The 27,405-nt window shown below is 38.1% G+C and overlaps 1 protein-coding gene and 1 long non-coding RNA gene across 2 annotated transcripts in view; both read left to right on the top strand.

Annotated features, from left to right (window-relative positions):
- Positions 1-27,405, top strand: part of LOC139187164 (uncharacterized) — a 102,595-nt gene that overhangs the window by 39,575 nt on the left and 35,615 nt on the right. The window lies entirely within an intron of this gene.
- LOC109568944 (olfactory receptor 51L1-like) lies at positions 3,968-5,161 on the top strand. Its single transcript, XM_070803170.1, has one exon. It carries the CDS (start codon positions 4,202-4,204, stop codon positions 5,159-5,161), a length of 960 nt encoding a protein of 319 aa, XP_070659271.1. The 5' UTR covers positions 3,968-4,201.

Here is a 27,405-nt window from a genome sequence, read left to right as displayed (position 1 = left end):
TTCCACAGTCTTACCAGACCCAATTCCACAATTTGCACTTTAATATAACAGAATTAGGAAAAAGATCTTATCAGACCCAATCCCACAATATACATTTTTTAAATGACAGGCTTAGTCAGAAGGATCTTAAGAAGGAAAAACATGTCCTCGAGCAAGCTACATTGTTCTATTGACTAAAACAAAACAATGTAGAAAAAAATGTTTGTCCTTTTTTCCTACTTGAGAACTCCAGACCCCTATTTCCTCTTTGAAAGCCCCAGACCCCTCTCTCCTCCTCAGGGACCCTGGACTTCTTATCAACCTACCTAGAAATTGATTCTCTCAATTCTTTGTGACTAAATGCGCTGTAGCCCACCAGTCTCCTCTGTCCATGGAATTTTCTAGGCAAGAATGACAAGTGGGTTGCCATTTCCTAACTAGGGGATCTCCCTGACCCAGCAACAAACCTACATTTCCTGTGCCTCCTGCATTAGCAGGCAGATTCCTTATCACTGAGCCACTTGGGAAGCCCAGCATCTTTATTACCTTGCCATATTCTGGATGCAAGATAGTATTTCATTACATGTCACACTACCACATTTGTTCCAGACATTGAGGTGATAAATATTTGGAGCTTTCTATAACCTCCTGCCTTTGCATTCCCAAAATGCATTATAGGAAATGGAAAACACAGAATTTGGGGAAGGGCCCTAAAGTAAAATAGTGGTGCAGACAGGGTTACAGGCATGGTCCTGCATTTCTCATGGGGACTCACATCTCTAAGGACTGGAGGAACACTTATGAACTCATCCTTCTTTCCTTGAGAATTAGAGCAGTCACTCATGACAAGAGGAACTATTCTATCATTAGGTGAGGATTGGGAGAAGTAAAACTGGGAGGTAATAGGAAAATACAGAGGGGGCTTGAGAGATCAAAGAGAGCAGGGCAGACACCCAAAGTGTGAGAAGAAGGACCAGGGGAATGGTTTGAGAAGGAAGAGGTTCTCAGGTTATTAGAGTGCATACTTTCTCCAAATCTTTATTGTCCATACCCATAGACAGAGGATTCAAGCCAAACATAGGTTTTTCAGAGAGAACTTGCCTAATATACCCTAGACTTTCATGGCAAGTAGTCCCCTGTCTGTCAGTGCACGTGACTGTTTACACAGCGTAAAGGAATATTACCAGACATAACAGAAGAGGAATCCAGAATATAAGAGTGGGATTACAGCAGATAAGATTTCAGGTCCCTTCTAATCCCATGTATCAGTGATTTTTAACATGATATTAATTATTAATTATTTTCTAAACCTTAAGACCTTCATATTGTTGAATTTATTAACTAATTCCAGACTCTACTGTCCTACTCTGGGGATGTAGAAGGTATCAAAAGGCAATGTGAAAGAATTTGAAACTAGAGCATCAGGACCAGTGGATATTGGATTATCTAATCAAACAGGTACTGCAACATGGGGGCTGTGAAAAAAATAGATGGACCAGATACTAGTGAATATGGAGAATAATGAATACATATGTTGCAGTAACATCAGAATACTAATGTGATTGCTCAGATTCCTATTTCACTGAAATCCCAAAGATCTCATTTTAACTCTTGGTGAGATTTCTCATTCTATTTTGGACATTTTTATCCCCCAAAATTGGTGCTGAATAAAATGGAAAGTGTATATGTAGTGTCATCATATTGATCAGAGGAATTTCTGGGTAGAAAAATATTAAGGAGCAATTCATATCTCTGGCTATACTAAATATTTAGTTGATAAAAAGGAAATGAAACTGATATAGTTCACTTTCTACTTCTCAGACCATCTAGGTCACTTTTAACATAGCCATTCATGGTGTTTCCTCTAGAGGAGGATACTCCATAGTCTCCCCTTGTCTTCCTCCTCTCATTATACATCAAACAGTCATTGGTGTTAATGTTATTGTTGTCATCATCATTGTTCTCATTTTCATCACTATCATCATCATAGAAAAGGCTCTATGCCAACAAGTTTACACACATTATCTCCTTCACCTTAGCACATCCCATCAAATTATTATTATCTTCAGTTTATAGTAGAGACAACTCCTCTACAGAAGAGAGAGAGAAAAAGAAGTCATTTGGTCTAAATTAAAGTGAGTAAGCTATGAAACCAGAATATAACAAGTTAATGTGATTGCAGAGCCAGAGAAATAGATTCTACATAAGAGAGATGTTAGATATAAGTCTCCTTTCAACTTCAGAAGAAGGTCAGTGATATGATGAAAAATGACCTTTAGTTCACGTATCTTCCAGTTTTCAATGAAACTTCATGTTTACTTCTTCTTGGCCATGGGAGAGAACATTTATAAAATTGGAAAAATGGTTTGAATTGACTAAGCAGTAAGATAAAAAGAACCAGATTTTAAAATTTTGATTATAGAATAGAAATTAGAAAAGAATCATCAAAAAGAAATAATAATATTGGGCACTCTGAGCATTGAAAGTAATAATCAGTGACATTTTGGACAGAAAGGTGAGGAGATAGACAGGAATTTGAGAAGTTAAATAGCAGGGCCATAAGAAGTATCAGTTCATACAGTATGTCAATAGAACTAAGTGTAATATGAACAGTCAGGAAGACTGAATTTGTTTCTGGAATTTACTTATTTGATGTCTTGATTATGGATCTTGTGTTTTTTAAAAAAATTATTAAACAATTGGGGGAAATATCTTCTGTAATCAAGGATATTACATGGAACTAGAGGAGACTTAGGGGATTTCATGTCACAGAACGTCAAAGAAGACTTTCCAAGACAGAAGATACTGATTTATTAGTTTACAGTGGAAGGTAATTTGTCCCATAGAGTTTAAATTCCTAAACCAATATTTTGGTGAGCATGGAGGCTGGGCAGTTGATGAGCAAGTGGAGTTTAAGAAATGGCTCACCTTTCTTAATAATGTCTTTCTTGACCACAGAAGAAATCCTGGAATCTAGAGGGGGAAGATATATTTTCTCATTTGAGCAGAGGAGCTTTAGTGTGGAGGTCAGATGCCAGTAGACATTTTTTGTGCATTTTACTTTTTTTTTTGTTTTGTTTTCTCTCTTGTTTTTGCTTTGAAGGATACATTTCTACTTTCTCAAAAACCCCTATATCTTTTGTTTTGTAGTTTCAGTAGAATGAATCAGTCTCTAAATGATTAATTAGTTCTGAAACATAACAGGAAGAATGTTCTGAATCTTTTAAATCAGATTCAAAATCAATTATAGTTTGCTTAACATCACATATAAAATTATTTATTTTATAATTATAAATTTTAAATTCTACACATTCTACTAAATCATCTTAAGCTATATTTGTCTCAAGGAGATGCTAATCCAGGAACATATTCATATCAGAGTTGATTCTATGTGGCTACCATTCCCTTGTTATCCATCACCTAAGTGGCACTAGTGTTACAGAACCTGCCTGCCAAATTAGGAGACCTAAGAGTTGTGGGTTCGATCTCTGGGTCAAGAAGATCTTCTGGAGGAGGATATGACAACCCACTCCAGTATTCTTGCCTGGGAAATCACCTAGACAGATGACACTGGCAGGTCCCAGTCCATAGGGTCACAAAAAGTAGGACATGCCTGAAACAACTTAGCATGCATATGTGAATGCCATCACTGTGGTATTAGTTATATAGTCTGAGATAAATTTAGTAAGAATAAAAAACATCCTGACCAAATCTTGCCTGAATACTGTAGAGATGCCTTGCATGATACTCTAGTATTGCTGAAAAAGCTATCAAGCTCAGACAAAGACATTCATGTAAGTCATTGCAGGAGTCTTTTTTCTTTTTTTCAAAGCAGACTAATATAAGACCAGTAACTCTGGTCAAGATTGTTCTAAAGAAAAGTATTAATTAATAATGTAATCTACAGTGGGTTTGTGTGTGCTGCTCTGGGGGATAGTGTTTTTAGAAGGAGTTTGTGCATGCTCAAACAGCATGTTAATAGTTCTGCATCTGAGGAGAAGGGAAAGTTGTTATGGTTATAAAAGTGGATGTTTTTCTTAACTGATGACATTGAGCAATGAAATGAAGAAAAACAAAGCAAAACTGTGAGGGTAAATCTAGGAGTGATTATAGGACAGACTGAAGTTTTGTTTTGTTTTTGTGACACAGGTGCTGATCTTATCATTTGTTCCCCCTCTGGAGTGTGATTGTGAATATACATTGTGGTTTAACAGTAAGCCCTATGGAAACTGCAAATTCTAGCAACATCCTGTCCTCCACCTTCTATCTCACAGGTATCCCTGGATATGAGCAATTTCACCACTGGATTTCCATCCCATTCTGTCTCCTCTACCTTCTTGGAATCGTGGGCAACTCCACTATCCTACATATTGTCTGGACAGACCCCAGGCTCCATGAGCCCATGTACTACTTCTTGGCCATGCTTTCTCTCACTGACATGGGCATGTCCTTGCCCACAATGATATCGCTCTTCAGGGTGCTGTGGTCCATATCCAGGGAGATCCAGTTCAACACTTGTGTAGTCCAAATGTTTTTCATTCACACTTTCTCCTTCACTGAATCATCTGTGCTCTTGGCCATGGCCCTTGACCAATATGTGGCCATCTGCCACCCACTGCAATATGCTACCATTCTCACTCCTACACGTATCACTAAAATTAGAATTGCAGCCCTGCTTAGAAGTGCCCTTCCTGTGATTCCACTTCTCGCCCAGCTGGCCTTCTTTCCCTTCTGCCATTCTCACACACTTTCTCATTCTTACTGTCTGCACCAGGACGTGATCCGCCTTGCTTGTGCTGACACTAAGTTTAATGTTATTTATGGGTTAGTTCTGATCACTTTGCTGTGGGAAATGGACTCTCTGGGTATTTTTGTGTCTTATGTTTTCATCCTTCACTCAGTATTAAAAATTTCATCTCAGGAGGGGAGGTTTAAGGCCCTCAACACATGTGCATCCCACATCTGTGCTGTACTTATTCTTTATGTGCCTATGATTGGGCTCTCTATTGTCCATCGTTTTGCCAAACACTCATCCCCTCTCATCCACATCTTCATGGCTCATATCTACCTGCTAGTTCCACCTGTGCTCAACCCAGTCATCTATAGTGTGAAGACAAAGCAGATCCGCCAAGGAGTTCTGTGTCTTCTTTTCCCCCTAAAAATCAGTTCTTCTGTGATGTAGGTTTGTCCTCAAGACAATGATGGCATAAATATTAAGTTTGTAAATATATAGCGATTTTTCTACATGCTATGTTGGCACCAGAATTTCCAATAAAATATTACTGAAAATGACACAAATAAAATTGACATTACATCCTGCAGATGTCCTAAATTAGAGAGTTGGTGTCCACTGGGATTATACAGACTGACTTAACACATGTTTCCTAAATCTCCTCTAGGCATGAATATGTTGGAATGCAATGTGTTAGATACCATGTAAATCTATTGTCTCTCATTTCTAATCCTAACCCTGATTCATGCTTTCCTGTCCATAAAATTTTCCTTGATCATTCTAAACCCATATTTCTGTGCTTTTTGACATACTGCATTTGTCTGGGAATCTTACATTATCTTTCTTCTTATAAGTGTGTTTGTAAGTCTGCTGAAGTTACCTTTATTAAAGATGGTAATGACCATATCTTGATATAAAAGTATATTAGAGCTCAAAGCATTTTATCTATCTTCATGGTGCATCAGAAGCATCTTTTAAAATTTTATACACATGCTCTGTATTTTCTCAGGAAGTTGAATTTCTCGAGGTATAGAAATGGGCAACCTTCATTTTTTACTTAATTTTATGAAATAATTTTAATCTTATAGAAAGCTGAAGTTCAGTAGTTTTTGAAATCCCTGAGATGTCTTATGAAGCCAGTAATTATAATCCACTGGATTAAGTGTATCTAACAATAATTTAGGATATAGTATTCAAACATAAAACATCTAACTGACTGAAGTGTAGCTACTTATGTTTATGACAGTAAGAGTCATAAAATATAAATCTTTTTCTACAATTTTTTGGCATATAAACTGTCTTTTCATATTATTCAAATGATCTAGTGCATGGCTATGCATAGAATTGTATAAGAAACTTGCAATTCTAGTTGAAATTTCTTAATTCACATGTCTACACTTGTTCAAAGACAAATAAGTGAAAAAGAAAAAAGCCTTTAAGGATGCTTTATAACTTTATGTATACTGATCTTAATAATACATAATAAATTTTCACAAATCTTATTCTATCTACACTAGGAACTGTGTCTCATGCAGCTTGCTACCTGTGAGAACCAACACTATCTTTATTTAAATTATGCACTTAATAATTATTGAGTGCATAAGTGAAAAGGAATGAATCAATCACTGGATAAAGAACGACTAGTTTTATTTGATTAAAAAAAAAAAATCTTGGAGAAAGAGATTTCACCTGTCATAAGCCCACATTTCACATGACAAAAAAGGTATTATTAACTTGAGATTACCATTTCAAATGTCAAACCTGTGAAGGACATCTAAGACTTCCCATGACTTATTTCTGTTCCCTAGTTTTAATTCAGTTATATCTGTTCCCATCCCTCTTATCCTATTTCTTGACTCTACTTCTAAATACTCTTCTCCTTCAGCACTTTCAGATATCAAGTAAAAATAAAGCAAGATATATGAACATCAAATTTAGATAATATTTCCTACAGTAAATAAATAAGATAAAATTAATAGAAATAAATATTGGAAGACAATGTGAACATTATCATTTGCTGTATACCATATAAGTATATCAGGCTTCCCTGGTGGCTCAGATGGTAAAGCGTCTGTCTGCAATGCGGAAGACCAGGGTTCGATCCCTGGGTCAGGAAGATCCCTGGAGAAGGAAATGGCAACCCACTCCAGTATCCTTGCCTGGAGAATCCCATGGATAGAGGAGCTGGATAGGCTACAGTCTACAGGGTCGCAAAGAGTTGGACACAACTGAGCGACTTCACTTAACTATAGCAATTCTATAAAATCTTCAAATTCAAAATATATTTTTAGTGTCTGCTTGCTGAATACATCTATCATAATGCTTCTGCTCTGAAAAATGAAAAGTTTTATCATTTTTTTAGCTAACAAATATATTTAAACCATTGAATCTTAGATTTTGCATTGCATGTAAATACAAAAGTATACAAATGAGTATGTAAATATACAGGCCAATTTTTGAGTTTACAAATTGCTATCTTCTATATATTTCTTAAGATATATTATTAGAGGTACTTTATATTCATAAATGGGGCTTCCCTTGTAGCTCAGATGGTAAAGAATCTGCCTTCAATGCAGGAGATCCAGGTTTGATCCCTGGGTTGGGAAGATCCTCTAGAAAAGGGAATGGCAACCCACTCCAGTATTCTTGCCAGCAAAATCCCATGGACAGAGGATCCTGGCAGGCTATAGTCCATGGGGTTGCAAAGAGTCAGAAATGACTGAGCAGTCGACACACATATTCATAAAGTATACTTTACTAAACACACTAAAAAAAACACATTATCAAAATTAAGATAACTCTCCCTATAAAATATAGTCATTGAAGACATGAGTGATTGAATATACAAATGAATGGATATCAAGTTTGTATTATGAACTGAGAACAGAAGCACTATCTTGTTTTCAAAAATTTAACAAAAGCTAGAGTCCTAGCAAGTAGATAGTGTTATTGAAAGAGGAAGGCCTCTTGTCCTTCCCCAAATTCACAATAATATGATTTAAGTGTCTATCTCATTTGTACTTGGACTTATAAATTAAGAGACACTCTTACTCATATTGTAAAATATAGTAATGTTCAGTCACTAAGTCTTGTCTGACTTTTTGTGACCCCATGGACTGCAGCACACCAGGCCTCCCTATGCCTCACCATCTCCCGGGGTTGATCTAAGTTCATGTCCATCGAATGGGTGATGCTATCCAACCATCACATCTCATGAACCTTTATCAGCAAAGTGATGGCTTTGCTTTTTATGTTGTTTGATGAAGTCATAATTATTTATTTGCCTTCTAAAAGCCTTGTCTGCCTACCTGAAAAATGTGTATATATCCAGAAGGCCAAATAATAATTTATCTTTGTGTTCCAATCCCCTATTATTAAGCAAAAATGCAATGCAATTATTTTCATTATATCAAACATTAACCTTTGTGCTATGCATTGGTCATCTTTATGCTGAGTGATCACACCATCATGGTTATCTGGGTCATTAAGATCTTTTTTGTATAGTCCTTCTGTGTATTCTTGCCATAAAGAAGGCTGAGTACTAAAGAACTGATGCTTTCAAACTGTGGTGTTGGGAAGACTCTTGAGAGGCCCTTGGACTGCAAGGAGATCCAACCAGTCCATCCTAAAGGAAATCATCACTGAATATTCATTGGAAGGACTGATGCTGAAGCTCCGATACTTTGGCCACCTGATGCAAAGAGCTGACTCATTGGAAAAGACCCTGCTGCTGGGAAAGATTGAAGTCAGGAGAAGGGGATAACAGAGGGTGAGATGGTTGGGTGGCATCAGTGATTCAATGGACATGAGATTGAGCAAACTCAGAAGGTGGTGAAGGACAGGGAAGCCTGGCATACTGCAGTCCATGGAGTTGCAAAGAGTCAGACACGACTGAGTGACTGAACAACAACGTGCTGCAGAAAACACTTTGTGGCAAAACATGATAGCAAGCAAAACGTCAGAGCAGAGGAGGTCAGTACCAATTTCACCATCTAAGTGTTTAGCATTTTCCTCTATATAAAATATTGCTGCAAAATATTTCATTAGCACACTTAGTCATTTAATATTTCCATTGAATAACTATTAAAACAATTTAAAAAAACCTACAGTATGGATAATTACATGATTATATAGATAATTTATAAAAAGCTTATATAAACAGCTTTTTATATAAATATTTATATTTATATAAATATTTATATTTATATAAATATAAACAATATAAATATTTTCAAGACAGTCAAATTACTTCAACCACTTGACCATGTATATGTTTCTATTATGTTCATGATGCATGTCTTTACTATTTGATGCCAGAGAAGTATTTTATCTCCTTTGTAAATCAAGAGGTGAATATTTCTTAGGGGAGATAAGGAATTACATTGCAATAATTATGGTATGAGAGTTCATAGATGATAAAGTTTGTCCCAATACTATGGAATACAATAGAATGTTTAGTGTAGGAAGAGCTAAACTAGGACGATTGCATGTGCTAATATAAACATGCCAAATGAATCCAGTGAACAGAATTCAGACCACTTATACTTCCCTTTTTTTCAGAATTACCCTGACACAATTTCACCCCCATTAAATCAGAATAAGAAATACAACAGTTTGATCCAAGTTTAGCAATTGATCCTATATACAGAAATCATATGTTTTGTCCCACAGTCATTGTAACTAAGACCAGGTATGTGTGCTTAGTTGCTCAGTCATGTCCGACTCCTTGCGGCCCCATGGACTGTAGGCCTCTTTGCTCCTCTGTCCATGGGTATTGTCCAGGCAAGAATACTGGAGTGGGTTTCCATGTCCCCCTTCAGGGAATCTTCCCAACCCAGGAATCAAATGGGTTCTCCTGTATTGCAGGAGGATTATTTACCAGCTAAGGTACCAGGGAAGCCCAAATTCAATTAAGAAGCTATCCATTCCTGCTGGTGAGGTCTAATTGCAGCCTGACTTTAGTCCTACCTGAGAAATAGAAATTCAATTATCCTTGGCTGTCATAATATCCCACAGAATGTTACCGTGACATATCCTGCTTTTTGATTCCTTTAACTAACAAAAGGTAATTTCTATTGTTTGTCACCAAAAGAATCTTTAATACACCAAGGTCCTGAAGAGATAAGAAAGTCATACTTGTGGACGCTAAAGGAAATTTTTTTGAGAGGAAAGGAAATGAATGTTTTAATTGTATGTCATACATAATACATAAAGATATATCGGGGGTTGTTACATAAAATCACTAGAATTTATTTTTAATTAATTGAGATATGTATCCATTCAACAAATATTTATCAATTATTTGTATATTTTGGGGTCTTCCCTTGTGGCTCAGCTGATAAAGAATCTGCCTGCAATGCAGGAGACCCGGTTTCAATCCCTAGGTAGGAAAGATACCCTGGAGAAGAGAAAGGCTACCCATTCAAGTATTCTGGCCTGGAGAATTCCATAGACTGTATAGTCCACGGGGTCACAAAGAGTCCGACACGACTGAGCCACTTTCACTTTCTTTCTTTCGTATTTTGGGCCCTACAGATGTTATGGTAAGAATGGAATCAGAACTAGTTTCTGAGTACAAACAGTTTATATGTTGTCCTGCATATAGCAAATTGAAGTAGAAGAGATATGGTTTATTACCAAAAGAATATTTAAATGCCATATGCAAATACAGTGGCACATTACCTTAGTTCATTCAGTTCAGTTCAGTCGCTCAGTCATGTCCAACTCTTCACGACCCCATGAATCGCAGCACGCCAGGCCTCCCTGTCCATCACCAACTCCCGGAGTTCACTCAGACTCACGTCCATCGAGTCAGTGATGCCATCCACCCATCTCATCCTCTGTCATCCCTTCCTCCTTCTGCCCCCAATCCCTCCCAGCATCAGAGTCTTTTCCAATGAATCAACTCTTCACATGAGGTGGCCCAAGTACTGGAGTTTCAGCTTCAGCATCATTCCCTCCAAAGAAATCCCAGAGTTGATCTCCTTCAGAATGGACTGGTTGGATCTCCTTGAAGTCCAAAGGACTCTCAAGAGTCTTCTCCAACACCACAGTTCAAAAGCATCCATTCTTCGGTGCTCAGCCTTCTTCACAGTCCAACTCTCACATCCATACATGACCGCAGGAAAAACCATAGCCTTGACTAGATGGGCCTTTGTTGGCAAAGTAATGTCTCTGCTTTTGAATATGCTATCTAGGTTGGTCATAACTTTTCTTCCAAGGAGTAAGAGTCTTTTAATTTCATGGCTGCAGTCACCATCTGCAGTGATTTTGGAGCCCAGAAAAATAAAGTCTGACACTGTTTCCACTGTTTCCCCATCTATTTCCCATGAAGTGATGGGACCAGATGCTATGATCTTTGTTTTCTGAATGTTGAGCTTTAAGCCAACTATTTCACTCTCCTCTTTCACTTTCATCAAGAGGCTTTGTAGTTCCTCTTCACTTTCTGCCATAAGGGTGGTGTCATCTGCATATCCAAGCTTATTGATATTTCTCCCGGCAATCTTGATTCCAGCTTTTGTTTCTTCCAGTCCAGTGTTTCTCATGATGTACTCTGCATATAAGTTAAATAAGCAGGATGATAATATACAGCCTTAACACACTCTTTTCCTATTTGGAACCAGTCTGTTCCATGTCCAGTTCTAACTGTTGCTTCCTAACCTGCATACAGATTTCTCAAGATGCAGGTCAGGTGGTCTGGTATTCCCATCTCTTTCAGAATTTTCCACAGTTTCTTGTGATCCACACAGTCAAAGGCTTTGGCATAGCCAATAAAGCAGAAATAGATGTTTTTCTGGAACTCTCTTGCTTTTTCCATGATCCAGCGGATGTTGGCAATTTGATCTCTGGTTCCTCTGCCTTTTCTAAAACCAGCTTGAACATCAGGAAGTTCACAATTCACATATTGCTGAAGCCTGGCTTGGAGAATTTTGAGTATTACTTTACTAGCATGTGAGTGCAATTGTGCGGTAGCTTGAGCATTCTTTGGAATTGCCTTTCTTTGGGATTGGAATGAAAACTGACCTTTTCCAGTCCTGTGGCCACTGCTGAGTTTTCCAAATTTGCTGGCATATTGAGTGTAGCACTTTCACAGCATCATCTTTCAGGATTTGGAATAGCTCCACTGGAATTCCATCACTTCCACTAGCTTTGTTTGTAGTGATGCTTTCTAAGGCCGACTTGACTTCACATTCCAGGATGTCTGGCTCTAGGTCAGTAATCACACCATTGTGATTATCTGGGTCATGAAGATCTTTTTTGTACAGTTCTTCTGGGTGTTCTTGCCACCTCTTCTTAATATCTTCTACTTCTGTTAGGTCCATACCATTTCTGTCCTTTATAGAGCCCATCTTTGCATGAAATATCCCCTTGGTACCCCTAATTTTCTTGAAGAGATCTCTAGTCTTTCCCATTCTGTTGTTTTCCTCTATTCCTTTGCATTGATCACTGAGGAAAGCTTTCTTATCTCTTTTTGCTATTCTTTGGAATTCTGCATTCAGATCCTTATATCTTTCCTTTTCTCCTTTGCTTTTCACTTCTCTTCTTTTCACAGCTATTTGTTAAGGACTCCCCAGACAGTCATTTTGCTTTTTTGCATTTCTTTTCCATGGGGATGGTCTTGATCCCTGTCTCCTGTACAATGTCATGAACCTCATTCCATAGTTCATCAGGCACTCTATCAGATCTAGGCGCTTAAATCTATTTCTCACTTCTACAGTATAATCATAAGGGATTTGATTTAGGTCATACCTGAATGGTCTAGTCGTTTTCCCTACTTTTTTCAATTTAAGTCTGAATTTGGTAATAAGGAGTTCATGATCTGAGCCACAGTCAGCTCCTGGTCTTGTTTTTGCTGACTGTATAGACCTTCTCCATCTTTGGCTGCAAAGAATATAATCAATCTGATTTCAGTGTTGACCATCTGGTGATGTCCATGTGTAGAGTCTTCTCTTGTGTTGTTGGAAGAGGGTGTTTGCTATGACCAGTGCATTTTCTTGGTGAGACTCTATTAGTCTTTGCTCTGCTTCATTCTGTATTCCAAGGCCAAATTTGCCTGTTACTCCAGGTGATTCTTGATTTCCTACTTTTGCATTCCAGTCCCCTATAATGAAAAGGACATTATTTTTGGGTGTTAGTTCTAAAAGGTCTTGTAGGTCTTCATAGAACCGTTCAACTTCAGCTTCTTCAGCATTAGTGGTTGGGGCATAGACTTGGATTACTGTGATATTGAATGGTTTGCCTTGTATGTTGAAATAATTCTCAGTGGTACTTGAGCAGTTCCTTGTTAGCTTCCTCTTTACCCAATATCAGGAAGATGACATTTAGAAATACACATTTTTAAAGCTTTATTCATTGTGTAGGTGTTGCAGGAATAAATCTGTCCAAATTGATTTATACTTGACATTTAAACCTGTATCTCAATCCTTTACTCCCCTGTTCCTTGTTGCTTTATTACGCTTGGATGATTTAGGTTGGGCACAGAGTCATAGCACTCACAACCTTTTTTTTTTATTTTATTTTTTATTTTTTTTCAGAGTCCATAAGACTGTTCTATACATCAGTGTCTCTTTTGCTGTCTCGTATACAGGGTTATCGTTACCATCTTTCTAAATTCCATATATTTGTGTTAATATACTGTATTGGTGTTTTTCCTTCTGGCTTACTTCACTCTGTATAATAGGCTCCAGTTTCAGCCACCTCATTAGAACTGATTCAAATGTATTTTTTTTAATGGCTGAGTAATACTCCATTGTGTATATGTACCACAGCTTTCTTATCCATTCATCTGCTGATGGACATCTAGGTTGCTTCCATGTCCTGGCTATTATAAACAGTGCTGCGATGAACATTGGGGTACACGTGTCTCTTTCCCTTCTGGTTTCCTCAGTGTGTATGCCCAGCAGTGGGATCATAAGGCAGTTCTATTTCCAGTTTTTAAAGGAATCTCCACACTATTCTCCATAGTGGCTGTACTAGTTTGCATTCCCACCAACAGTGTAAGAGGGTTCCCTTTTCTCCACACCCTCTCCAGCATTTATTATTTGTAGACTTTTGGATCGCAGCCATTCTGACTGGTGTGAAATGGTACCTCATAGTGGTCTTGATTTGCATTTCTCTGATAATGAGTGATGGTGAGCATCTTTTCATGTGTTTGTTAGCCATCTGTATGTCTTCTTTGGAGAAATGTCTATTTAGATCTTTGGCCCATTTTTTGATTGGGTCATTTATTTTTCTGGAGTTGAGCTTGTAGGTGTTGCTTGTATATTTTTGAGATTAGTTGTTTGTCGGTTGCTTCATTTGCTATTATTTTCTCCCATTCTGAAGGCTGTCTTTTCACCTTGCTAATAGTTTCCTTTGATGTGCAGAAGCTTTTAAGGTTAATTAGGTCCCATTTGTTTATTTTTGCTTTTATTTCCAATATTGTGGGAGGTGGGTCATAGAGGATCCTGCTGTGATGTATGTCAGAGAGTGTTCTGCCTATGTTCTCCTCTAGGAGTTTTATAGTTTCTGGTCTTACGTTGAGATCTTTAATCCATTTTGAGTTTATTTTTGTATATGGTGTTAGAAAGTGTTCTAGTTTCATTCTTTTACAAGTGGTTGACCAGATTTCCCAGCACCACTTGTTCAAGAGATTGTCTTTAATCCATTGTATATTCTTGCCTCCTTTGTCAAAGATAAGGTGTCCATATGTGCGTGGATTTATCTCTGGGCTTTCTATTTTGTTCCATTGATCTATATTTCTGTCTTTGTGCCAGTACCATACTGTCTTGATGACTGTGGCTTTGTAGTATAGCCTGAAGGCAGGTAGGTTGATTCCTCCAGATCCATTCTTCTTTCTCAAGATCGCTTTGGCTATTCGAGGTTTTTTGTATTTCCATACAAATTGTGAAATTATTTGTTCTAGCTCTGTGAAGAATACTGTTGGTAGCTTGATAGGGATTGCATTGAATCTATAAATTGCTTTGGGTAGTATACTCATTTTCACAATATTGATTCTTCCAATCCATGAACATGGTATATTTCTCCATCTATTAGTGTCCTCTTTGATTTCTTTCACCAGTGTTTTATAGTTTTCTATATATAGGTCTTTAGTTTCTTTAGGTAGATATATTCCTAAGTATTTTATTCTTTTCGTTGCAATGGTGAATGGAATTGTTTCCTTAATTTCTCTTTCTGTTTTCTCATTATTAGTGTATAGGAATGCAAGGGATTTCTGTGTACAACCTTTTGTCTTTACCCCATAAACAATGGGGTTCATGGTAGGTAGCACCAGTTAGTACAGATTTGCCAGGAGGATAAGGACATGCTTGGGTACATGGTGTCCAAAGCGATGGGTAAAGAAGGAAAAGAAGGCCAGAGTGTAGAATATCAGGATGACACATGTATGAGCTCCACAAGTTCCAAAGGCCTTTGTCCGGGCTTCCCTAGAAGGCAGTTGCAAGACTGTTCTCAAGATTAACCAGTAGGACAGGAAGATAAGGACAAAGTCCAGTCCTGTGGTGAGGAGAGCAGCAGTGAGCCCATAAATGCTATTAGGGACAATGCTATTGCAAGCCAATTTGGCAATGCCCATGTTCTCACAATAAGTGTGGTGAATGATGTTGCTCTGGCAGAAGTCCAGGCGGAGAATAAGTAGGACGCCAGGGCTGACCACAGCCAGACCACTTCAAGCCACCAGAGCCAGGACCATTTTGCTCATGAGAGAGCCTGTAAGTAGGGTGCTATAATGGAGTGGTGCACAGATAGCCACATAGCGGTCAAAAGCCATGGCCAGTAGGACAGCAGATTCAGAGAGAAACAGAGCATGAACATAAAACATCTGCGTGAGACAGGCAGAGAATGTTGATATGGAAGGGCCCTGACAAAAGATAAGGAGCATTTTGGGCACTGTGACGGTACAAAGTAGAACATGATTGAGAGCTAGTATGGCCAGGAAGAGATACATGGGTTCATGGAGGCTTCTGTCCCAGATCACCATCACCATAACCAGGCCATTGCCTGTCACAGCCAAATGGTACATGAAGCTGAAAGGGATGGAAATCCAAATTTGGAAGTCTTCTAATCCTGGGACGCCAGTCAGCAAGAAGGCAGTGAGGGGAGGGGATGTATGTTGATGTTGTTGTAGAGAAGTGGCCTAAGTCTTTTATGTGAAAAATAGAAGGAAAAGAGCCAGAGTAAATAACTGCAAAAAAGAGCATTTATTCCTTCAGCTTAGTCAAATCTGAACCATTAATTTTGGCATGATAATGGACGAAAGCAAAGTAATGAAAAAAAAAAAAAAAAAGAATGATCATGGGCAAACCAGTTCCTTTTTATGGAACATTTTTTATCTGTGAAAAAAATTTGTGAATCAAAAAAGAGTTGAGTTGAATTTTTGTAATGCCAGTTGTTATAACTATACAATTTATGCATGTCATTTGAACCTTTAACAGTTCTGTGTATATAGTGTTTCCCTCTAATTTGGTAATAAATTCTTAAATACTGAAAAGGTAATTTTTCTCTCTCCTTTGTCTTGGTGACACTGAATAGAAGATTGGAGAGAATTAATATTCTATTCTTCAGTGGACAAATTTAATGGGAGGAGATGGGTTGGATGGTAGACTGATAAAGAAAGAATTGAAGGCAGCATGAAAGGTTGAATTCTTATTTTCCATCCTGAGGGTATGAGGTATTTCCCTTGGTTTAAGTTTTCCCACAATTAAAAAAAAAAAAAGAAGATTTACTCATGTGTCCTTCATCTTAACTCTTGATGATAATGTTCATATTAACATGCCATTTAAACTGCTGTGCAAAAGTTGTAGTGTTATCTATACCATCATAACACTAGCTCTCAAGATACAAGAAATGGTTCAGAGAACACAAACAAAGTACTGAATGATCTTACTAGAGCAAGTAGATCACTGAAAAAAGTCAAAGCACACTGTTATTCAGTACCTAGAAGGCAGTGGCAACCCACTGCAGTAGTCTTGCCTGGAAAATCCCATGGATGGAGGAGCCTGGTGGGCTGCAGTCCATGGGATTGCGAAGAGTTGGACACGACTGAACGACTTCACTTTCACTTTTCCCTTTCATGCATTGGAGAAGGAAATGGCAACCCACTCCAGTGTTTTTGCCTGGAGAATCCCAAGGACGGGCGAGCCTGGTGGGCTGCCGTCTATGGAGTCACACAGAGTCAGACACGACTGAAGTGACTTAGCAGCAGTAGTAGCATTATTGAAAGAAATTTCCAAACAGTAGAGTGACTGCAATCTTTTATTCACAAATAAAAGATTAAGACATAATTTCAGCTACTTTTCTTTAGTAGTAGCAGTTCTTGCTCTTAATATATCAAAAATTATAAAGTAGATTTTCAAAAATCCCTCATTTGAAATTATCCATTATTCAGATCCATAGAACATAAATTCAGTTGGTCATGTTTGTAGCCCAAAGCGGTACATTTGGTAAAAGCATCATATACATAAATCAACACTTTCTGACTGCAACTCTTAGCATGTTTAAAGTGATGGATAATAAACAATATTCCATCTAAAAAGAAGAAGAACAACAACAAAAATCTGGGATCTACCCATGCTTCACTCTCATGTGAGGCTGTCACACCATTTAGCAGATGGAAAACTACCCTGCATTTCAAGATACCTGACAATCCTCTCTTGAGTTAACTGAAATCCTTTTCACATTACCTGAATCCTTATGAAGGACGTAGGGCACATTACCAAATTATCAACATAAATTTATCCTCCTCTCTCTCTCTCTCTCTCTCTCCCTCCTTTCATGAAATTCAGGTGAGGAAGAAAAAACAAAACTTCTCATCAAGAGGCAAACACACAGATTAGGTAAAGGAGCTTTTAATGAAAACTCCAAGAAAGGATATTTTGAATGGTTGTTTCATTAAAACTGTGGAGGTATATCCATAATTTTATTAACTTCACTAGACTGAAGCTTTCCTTCTTTTTTGTGGCTATGTCCTAGTAGTGCCTGGCTTTGCTGTATAACACACACAGAAAATATCAGCGTGTTTACATGCAAGACATATCAGATACCAGCATAGGAATGGACAGTACAACAGATCTGGTAAAAATAATAATTTCAAATTTGTATCCAGCCTTATTATGTGCTAAGTGTTCCCTAAAATCTGTTCTAACCACTTTACATGGATTGTCTAATTAAATGATCACAAATGCCTGATAAACTAGTTATTATTGGTATCCCAGTTTTACATTGAACGGAACTCAGACATTGGAGGACTTTCTCAAGGTCACATCACTAATGAGTATGTAAAGCCTGCTATAAAATCCCGGGATCCTAATGACAGAATTCACAGTTATAACCACGAAACTGTTCTAATTTACCTTTCAGATGCATGGTTTTTCTAAATGATTGGAACATAAAAAAAGACAGTGTTAAATATACTCTTTGTATATTCACAGTGGTATTGACAGGTCATAGACAAAAAGAAATGTCTAGCTTATAAGGATACAGAAAAATAAATATATTTATAGGTTTATCTGTATTGTGCATAGATATCCATGAAAACAGACCAGGGAATAACCTCTGGGCTGAGAAGTCTTTTGGGTATTTTACATGCTGAGTGACTCCTTTTATAACTGAAACCCACAGTTAGTATTTGGATTAGCTGACTAAGCTTTCCTTTCATACTTGGGAAATTAGGTTTTCCAGTTTTAAACTGCATTTGATAATTTCTACCCCAGAGCCACTTCTGAGCAACAGCTCTGCCATTTTGCCAGCTTAATATTCAAGCCTGAAATAATACAAAAACAACAACAACAACACACACACACACACACACACACACACACTCAGAGGGTTTCCTATTGCTTGACTTCTCTGCAACCTAAGCTTCCCTGGGGCTTCCCTGGTGGCTCAGCTGGTAAAGAATCCACCTTCAATGCAGGAGATCTGGATTCCATCCCTGGGTTGGGAAGATCCCCTGGAGAAAGGAATGGCTACCCACTCCAGTATTCTGGCCTGGGGAATTCCATGGTATTGTCCATGGAGTTGCAAAAAGTTAGGCGCGAGGGTTTCTCTGGTGGCTCAGCTGGTAAAGCATCCTCCTGCAATGTAGGAGACCTGTGTTTGATCCCTGGATTGGGAAGACCCCTGGAGAAGAGAATGGCTACCCACTCCAGTATTCTGGCCTGGAAAATTTCATGGATTACATATAGTCCGTGTGGTTGCAAAGAGTCGGATAATGACTGAGCGACTTTCACTTTCATTACTTTCACAACAAAGACAAAATATATGTCTGTACATTACCACTTGTTCTTTATCAGCATGTGTTAACATTTCACTGAGGTGAAAGTATGATAGAATATTTGAAGAACTCTCATTTTTCAAATGAAGCTTTCAAAAATTCATATATATTACCTTTTAGAGCAGTTTTAGATTTTCAGAAAATATGAGAATCTGCAGTTTATGTATGTCCCCCATACCCTATCCACCCAGCTCTGTCTTAATCTTAACCTCTTACATTAGTGTGATACATTTGTTACAATTGAAGAGCCAATATAGACACTTTATTAACTACAATCCATAGTTTATACATTAGGATTCACTCTTTGTGTTATATATTCTTTGAGTCTTGACAAATGTATAATGACATGCATCTGCCATTACAGCATCATACAAAATAGTTTCACTGTCCTACGGATCCCCTGTGTTCTATCTACTTATCCTTCCTTCCCTTTAACCCCTCTGACAACCACTGATCTTTTTCATTCTCTATAGCTTTTTTCCCCCCACAATGTTCTGTAGTTGATTGGAATCATACTGTACTGTGGGCTTTTCATATAGGCTTCTTCCACTTAGCAATATACACTTAAATTTCTCCCATATCTTTTATGGCTTGATTAACTCACTTATTTTTATTCCTGAATGACATTCCACTGTATCGGTATACCAGAATTTATCCATTTATCTAGAGAAAAATATCTGGTCTTCATTTCTTTAAAAAATATTGTGTAAGGAATTTTCTTTGTAGATAGATAAGTAGGAGAAGGAGAGATTGCACCTATCTGGTTTGGGAACTGATCTCAACTTATTGCCCTTTAATAGAAGTTTCATTATTAGTTTCAGCCTGTTTCCTCATGGTGTTCTATGAAGAGACTGTGTTTTGGAATGAAAGAGTGTGTGTATCTGCTCAGTTGTGTCCTACTCTTTGTGACCCTATGGACTGTAGCCCACCAGGCCCCTCTGTCCATGGGACTTTCCTGGTGAGAATACTGGAGTGAGTTGCCATTTCCTTCTCCAAGAATGTAAGAGGCAAGTACTCTAATCATAGCTCTAGGTCTGAGAATGGATAGTCCTCTGAGGCTTAATTTTATCTTCTGTAAATGGGGTATAATAAACCATATCCACTTTGGGGCTATACTCACAATATGACAAAAGTGAAACATTTAGCAAAGTATGCAGATGCATTGTAATTTGTTAACAAAATATAACTGGTTTTTTTTTCTTATTATCCTTAATATCCTAGCAAGCCATGTTTTTAATCACCGGATTCATTAATCCTTGCAGCTAGATAATATAATGTCAGCTAGGCCACTAAGTGAGGACAACAGAAGGCTGCATTTTATCTATTATGAGGAAGTAATTGGCTGGGCAGTTGGTTAGTTTCGCCTCTCTAAGATATCTAGACCACTCACAAATATCTGAGTCTTGACCCTTGGAACTATGTACAATGTGATCTTGTCTACAAACCAGCTCAAATGTGATTATTTCTGAGATGATCCTGAATATCAAGTTCATCCAGATCCATTATTTTGAGGATTGCAGGCAGTCTTAGCTGGGTTCTCTACTCAGAATCTCTAAGGCTGCTGTCAGTGTGTCTGCTGGGCTGCATTTTCATCTACAGACACTACTTTTCTTCCCCCCTTCCTCCTTCACTTCCCTCATTTCTTTTATTTCTTTCACCAACTTTAAGATTTCCTTTCATATCTCAGACATAATGATACATGGTGGTCTGTTCCATCATACATCTGAGTGGTCTGTTCCATCATACATCTGAGAGACTCTCCCTGACTAACCTTCAAGGCTAATTAAAACTGTTACAATTTATATCCTTTATAGAATTGACTTTTATATGTAACTCATCAGTATTTGATATTTATTTCTCTACTTTCTATTTCCAAAGACATAAGAAGCTATCCCTGAAGCAGTTTTCCCCCTACAGCTCTATATAGGAATACAGTAAGTATTCAATACGTATACTATTTCCCTGCTGAGAGCTGAAGAGTTGCTACCATGACTACGACTTTTTATGCCCTTTTGGACATGAAAGTTTAAACCATGTCCATCCTTCCTCAGAATATCTTGTGCTGTGCTAAGAGAAAATATGGCATGATTTATACACAATACGTTTTTTTTCTTTTTTAAAAAATTTATTTATTTTTTAATTGAAGGATAATTGCTTTACAGGATTTTGTTGTTTTCTGTCAAACCTCAACATGAATCAGCCATAGGTATAAATATATCCTCTTCCTTTTGAACTTTCCTCTCATCCCCCTCCCCATCCCACCCCTCTAGGTTGATACAGAGCCCATGTTTGAGTTCCCTGAGACATAGAGCAAATTCCCATTGGCTATCTATTTTATCTATGGTAATGTAAGTTTCCATGTTACTCTCTCCATACATCTCACCTCTTTTCCTGTCTCCCTATGTCCATAAGTATTTTCAATCTATATTCCATGGAAATGGGGCTGGTATTCAACAGGAAACAGCATAATGCTGGCTATGCTGGCTGTTAAAATCATGACATAAATAGGTAGTCATTGTCACAACCTCCCAATCCCTTTACCTTAGACTTGCCCCAGAAATTTCCATCTTTCATACCATCTAGCAACTGGAGCGTTAATGTCTTCCTGCACCCGGCTCGTCCTCTGCAGCAGTGTCTCTTGCCCGCCCTTCATTAATTCATCTCTACCATGCAACAACCAGTATCCGCTCTGCCTTTGTCAATTAGCTGACGGGAGGATCATGGGGAAGGAAATGGCTGGAAACTTGCTTTACAAACTGAGAAATACAAAGACCAGGGAACATTACGTTTTTAAAAATTCCTAAAGTGTTGTTAAATTTCACTCACATCTTTAAAAATCATTATAAATAAATGGCATTAAAATTTGTTAATCCAAACTTCCCAAAGAATGCAAAATAACAAATGATCCAATGGAGACTCTTTACATCATAGGTCATTGAATCAGTCAGTTCAGTCGCTCAGTCGTGTCCGACTCTTTGTGACCCCATGAATCGCAGCACGTCAGGCCTCCCTGTCCATCACCATCACAGGTCATTGGAAAAATACAAATATAAATAACAGTGAGATACTACTTCATACCCATTAGAATGCCTATAATCATGAAGACAGAAAAGTATTGGTAACTATGAAAAAAACTGAAATACTCATTGCTGCTATGAATATAGAAGAGTGAAGCCAACTTGGAAAAATACATTGACAGTTTTTTAAAATATTAAACAGAGTGATCACACAGTTCACAATTCCACCTCTAGGTATCTAACCAAGAGAAATTAAAAGACACATTCACATGGACTTGTGTATTAATTTTACTAGGAGTATTATTCATAATTGTCCCAGTGGGGAAGTGACCCATTGTCCATCAACTGGTGAATGGATAAATAAGATGTGGTCTACCCCCAAAATTAAATGCTTCTTGTTGATATAAAAAAGAACAAAGTATTAACATATATTATAACATGGATGAACTTCAAATACATTACAGTAGGTAAAAGAAACTAGAGACCAAAGACCAGCTATTATATGTTTTTATTTATATGAAATATCCAGTAAAGGTAATATATGGAGTCAGAAAGTGGATAAGTGGTTACCTAGGCTTGAGGATGAGAATGGAAAGTTACTGCTAATGGACAAGTGGTTCATTTTGGGAATGATGGAAATATCTTAAAATTAGTGTGGTAATAGTTGAATATTTACATAGATTCTTAATTATTTCTTTAAGTTAAATTCCTAAGAAGTGAACTCTGGGTCAAATGTCTGCATTTTTTAAGACTTTGGACACATGGTGCCAAATTCTTCTCTAGAAGTGTTGCCTCCAGGGCTACTGCCCCCATCAGCTCACTTGTGTGTGATTTTTGTAAACAAGTAAATATGCATTATGATATAATGGACAGTAGGCAAGACAGAGGAGAAGGAAATGGCAACCCACTCCAGTATTCTTGCCTAGAGAATCCTATGGACAGAGGAGCCTGGTGGGCTACTGCCTATGGGGTCGCATACAGTCAGACATGACTGAAGCGACTTAGCATGCATGCATGCACTGGAGAAGGAAATGGCAACCTACTGCAGTATTTTTACCTGGAGAATCCCAGGGACAGAGGAGCCTGGTGGGCTGCCGTCTATGGAGTCGCACAGTCGGACACGACTGAAATGACTTAGCAGCAGCAATAGTTGAATAAGTCTTTCAATAAAGTAAAATGCATCAAAATGTACAATTAAAATGGATGTATTTTGTGGCATAGGTATCTCAATTTTGTTGTCCAGTAGTGTCTGACTTTTTGTGATCCCATGAGGATCGCCAGGCTCCTCTGTCCTCCACTGTCTCTTGGAGTTTTCTCAGATTCATGTCCTTTGAGTCAGTGATGTTATAGAAGGAGCAAGTGTCTTTCAATATAATAGCTATAGTCACTGTCCACAGTGATTTTGGAGCCCCCCCAAATAAAATCTGTACAACTTCCACTTTTTCCCCTTCTATTTGCCATGAAGTGATGGGATCAGATGCCATGATCTTTATCATGCATGAAATTTTGCTTTGATATCCCCAGTTTTCTTGAGGAGATCTCTAGTCTTTCCCAGTCTATTGTTTTCCTCTATTTCTTTGCATTGTTCACTTAAGAAGGCCTTCTAAGAAGGCCTCTCTTCTTTCTATTCTCTGTAACTCTGCATTCATTTGAGTATATCTTTCTCTTTCTTCCCTGCTTTTCACTTCTCTTTTCTCAACTGTTTGTAAAGCCTCCTCAGACAATCACTTTGCCTTCTTGCATTTCCTTTTATTTCATGTGCTTTTGGTCACTGCCTCCTATACAGTGCTTTGAAATGCTGTCCATTGTTCTTCAGGCACTCTGTCTACCAGATCTAATCCTTTAAATCTATTCATCACTTCTACTGTATAATCATAAAGGATTTTATATAGGTCATACTTGAATGACCTCGTGGTTTTCTCTACTTTCTTCAATTTAAGCCTGATTTTTGCAATAAGTAGCTGATGATCCGAGCCACAGTCAGCTCCAGGTCTTGTTCTTGCTGACTGTATAGAGCTTCTAAATCTTGGAGTGCAAAAATATAATCAATCTCAATAAAGCAGTTTTAAAACTTAGTGGAGAAGACATAGGAAATAAATAATCAATGTTGCTATTATTGACAATAAAATTGTGTTACATTTACAAAATTTGCAAAGTAGAAAGCTACTAGATAGTAGCTGTCCAAAAAATATCTAGTGTTAAACAAATAAGGAATCAGGATGGGTATGATAAGTACTAGTATAATGATTAATACATAAATGATAATAACATAGAGATGCTAATGCACTAAGATGTTATCAAGTATCATATATGAATGTATAAAATTGAGAGAAGAAAGTTAAGAGATGTTATAGAGATGTTATCTTAATAGTGATTTTAAACAAAAGGATTCCGAGGTTGGGAAGATCCCCTGGAGGAGGAAATGGCAACCTACTCCAATAGTCTTGCCTGGGAAATCCTACTGTTCATGGCATATCGAAGAGTCAGACACAACCGAACAACTAACACTTTCCCTTTCAGGTGTCATCTAAGTCAGAGAAGAGTAATAACCATTCTTGCGTAAATACCTCACTTAGAAAGGGAACAGAATAATTTCCATTGGTTTACATAGTGATAAAGGGGTACTGGTTTGATAATTGCAAAATTTTAAGGGTTCCTTCCTGCTTACAAGCACCAGATGGCAGTGTCCCCTCATGTATGGATCTCAAATGACATAATAGCAAAGTTTTTTCCTTCTAGTTATTTTCCGATATAGTTGACATACATACCTGCCTACTCAGTCGTGCCCAATTCTTTGCAACTTCATGGACTGTAGCCTGCCAGTCTCCTCTATCCATGACATTTCTCAGGCAAAAGTACTGGAGTGGGTTGTCATTCCCTTCTCCAGGTAATCTTCCTGACCAAGGGATTTAACCGTCATCTCCTGTGTCTCCTGCATTGGAAGCAGGTATTCTCTAGGACCGGCATAATCTCCAGGAACTGCCAATTCTGTTTACTTTTTAGTTCTGTAGTCCCCTTATTTTATTTTATAGTCTTAGTATTCATAGTTATTTTATTCCACCAAGTATTTATTCAGTTGGAACCCTCCTGTCTCCCATTGTATATATAAACTCAGCGGCCAGAAGAGGTAGGGTCAGGATTTCCTGTAATTTTTCCACTTTTGTCTCTGTTAGGCGTTCTTCTGTTCTTGTGGAAAATCCTGCTGTCTCATCCTGAACACCATTGCCTGAACTTAAATCTAGAATTTACTACATAAGAATCTGTGATTTGGGCATTTACTTACCTTTTCAATTTTATAGCTCCCTCAGAGCATTGATACCATTGAAGACTTCATTTGTTAATCTGTGCTTTTAATTTTCAATTATACCATTTTCATTTGAATTTTTAAAAAATATTCCAGTTTCTTCCTGAATATTGAAATCATGGTTTTTTTTTTTCAGTATGTTTATTTGTAATTATTTTATCAAAAATTTTAATATAAATTTATTTATTTTAATTGGAGGCTAATTACTTTACAATATTGCATTGGTTTTGCCATACACCGACATGAATCCGCCACGGGTGTACTCATGTTACCCATCCTGAACCCCCCCTCCCACCTCCCTCCCCATACCATCCCTCTGGGTCATCCCAGTGCACCAGCCCTGAGCATTCTGCATCATGCATCAAACCTGGACTGGCAATCCATTTCACATATGATAACATGTATGTTTCAATGCCGTTCTCCCAAATCATCCCACCCTCACCCTCTCCCAGAGAGTTCAAAAGACTGTTTTATACATCTCTGTCGCTTATGCTATCTAGCTTACAGGGTTATCGTTCAGTTCAGTTCAGTCACTCAGTCGTGTCCGACTCTCTGTGACCCCATGAATCGCAGCACGCCAGGCCTCCCTGTCCATCACCAACTCCCGGAGTTCACTCAGACTCACGTCCATCGAGTCAGTGGTGCCATCCAGCCATCTCATCCTCTGTCATCCCCTTCTCCTCCTGCCCGCAATCCCTCCCAGCATCAGAGTCTTTTCCAATGAGTCAACTCTTCGCATGAGGTGGCCAAAGTACTGCAGTTTCAGCTTTAGCATCATTCCCTCCAAAGAAATTGAGGGCTGATCTCCTTCAGAATGGACTGGTTGGATCTCCTTGCAGTCCAAGGGACTCTCAAGAGTCTTCTCCAACACCACAGTTCAAAAGCATCAATTCTTCGGCACTCGGCCTTCTTCACAGTCCAACTCTCACATCCATACATGACTTCTGGGAAAACCATAGCCTTGACTAGATGGACCTTTGTTGGCAAAGTAATGTCTCTGCTCTTGAATATTCTATCTAGGTTGGTCATAACTTTCCTGCCAAGGAGTAAGCGTCTTTTAATTTCATGGCTGCAATCACCATCTGCACTGATTTTGGAGCCCCCAAAAATAAAGTATGACACTATTTCCACTGTTTCCCTATCTATTTGCCATGAATTGATGGGACCAGATGCCATGATCTTCGTTTTCTGAATGTTGAGCTTTAAACCAACTTTTTCAGTCTCCTCTTTCACTTTCATCAAGAGGCTTTTTAGTTCCTCTTCACTTTCTGCCATAAGGGTAGTGTCATCTGTATATCTGAGGTTATTGATATTTCTCCCGGCAATCTTGATTTCATCTTGTGCTTCTTCCAGCCCAGCGTTTCTTAAGATGTACTCTACATATAAGTTAAATAAGCACGGTGACAATATACAGCCTTGAAGTACTCCTGATGGTTATTGTTACCATCATTCTAAAGTCCATATATATGCATTAGTATACTGTATTGGTGTTTTTCTTTCTGGCTTACTTCACTCTGTATAATAGGCTCCAGTTTCATCCACTTCATTAGAACCACAGCTCTCTTATCCATCCGTCTGCTGTTGGACATCTACGTTGCTTCCATGTCCTGGCTATTTTAAACAGTGCTGCGATGAACATTGGGGTACAGGTGTCTCTTTCAATTCTGGTTTCCTCAGTGTGTATGCCCAGCAGTGGGATTTCTGGGCCATATGGCAGTTCTATTTTCAGTTTTTTAAGGAATCTCCACAGTGTTCTCCCTAGTGGCTGTACTAGTTTTCATTCCCACTAACAGTGTAAGAGGGTTCCCTTTTCTCCATACCCTCTCCAGCAGTTATTGCTTATAGGCTTTTGGATTGCAGCCATTCTGACTGGTGTGAAATGGTACCTCATTGCGGTTTTGATTTGCTTTTCTCTGATAATGAGTGATGTTTAGCATCTTTTCATGTGTTAGCCATCTGTATGTCTTCTTTGGAGAATGTCTGTTTAGTTCTTTGGCCCATTTTTTGACTGGGTGTTTATTTAGAATTGAGCTGCAAGAGTTGCTTGTACATTTTTGAGATTAATTGTCAGTTGCTTCATTTGCTATTATTTTCTCCCATT

Source organism: Bos indicus, chromosome 15, assembly GCF_029378745.1.
Source record: "Bos indicus isolate NIAB-ARS_2022 breed Sahiwal x Tharparkar chromosome 15, NIAB-ARS_B.indTharparkar_mat_pri_1.0, whole genome shotgun sequence".
NCBI lineage: Eukaryota > Metazoa > Chordata > Mammalia > Artiodactyla > Bovidae > Bos > Bos indicus.
The sequence above is the reverse complement of the archived record's forward strand: the minus strand, read 5'-3'. Positions and strand labels throughout refer to the sequence as shown.

What these genes read in the sequence shown, in the direction of transcription:
- LOC109568944 (XM_070803170.1), top strand. Translation starts at nt 4,202, where the DNA reads ATGGAAACTGCAAATTCTAGCAACATCCTGTCCTCCACCTTCTATCTC.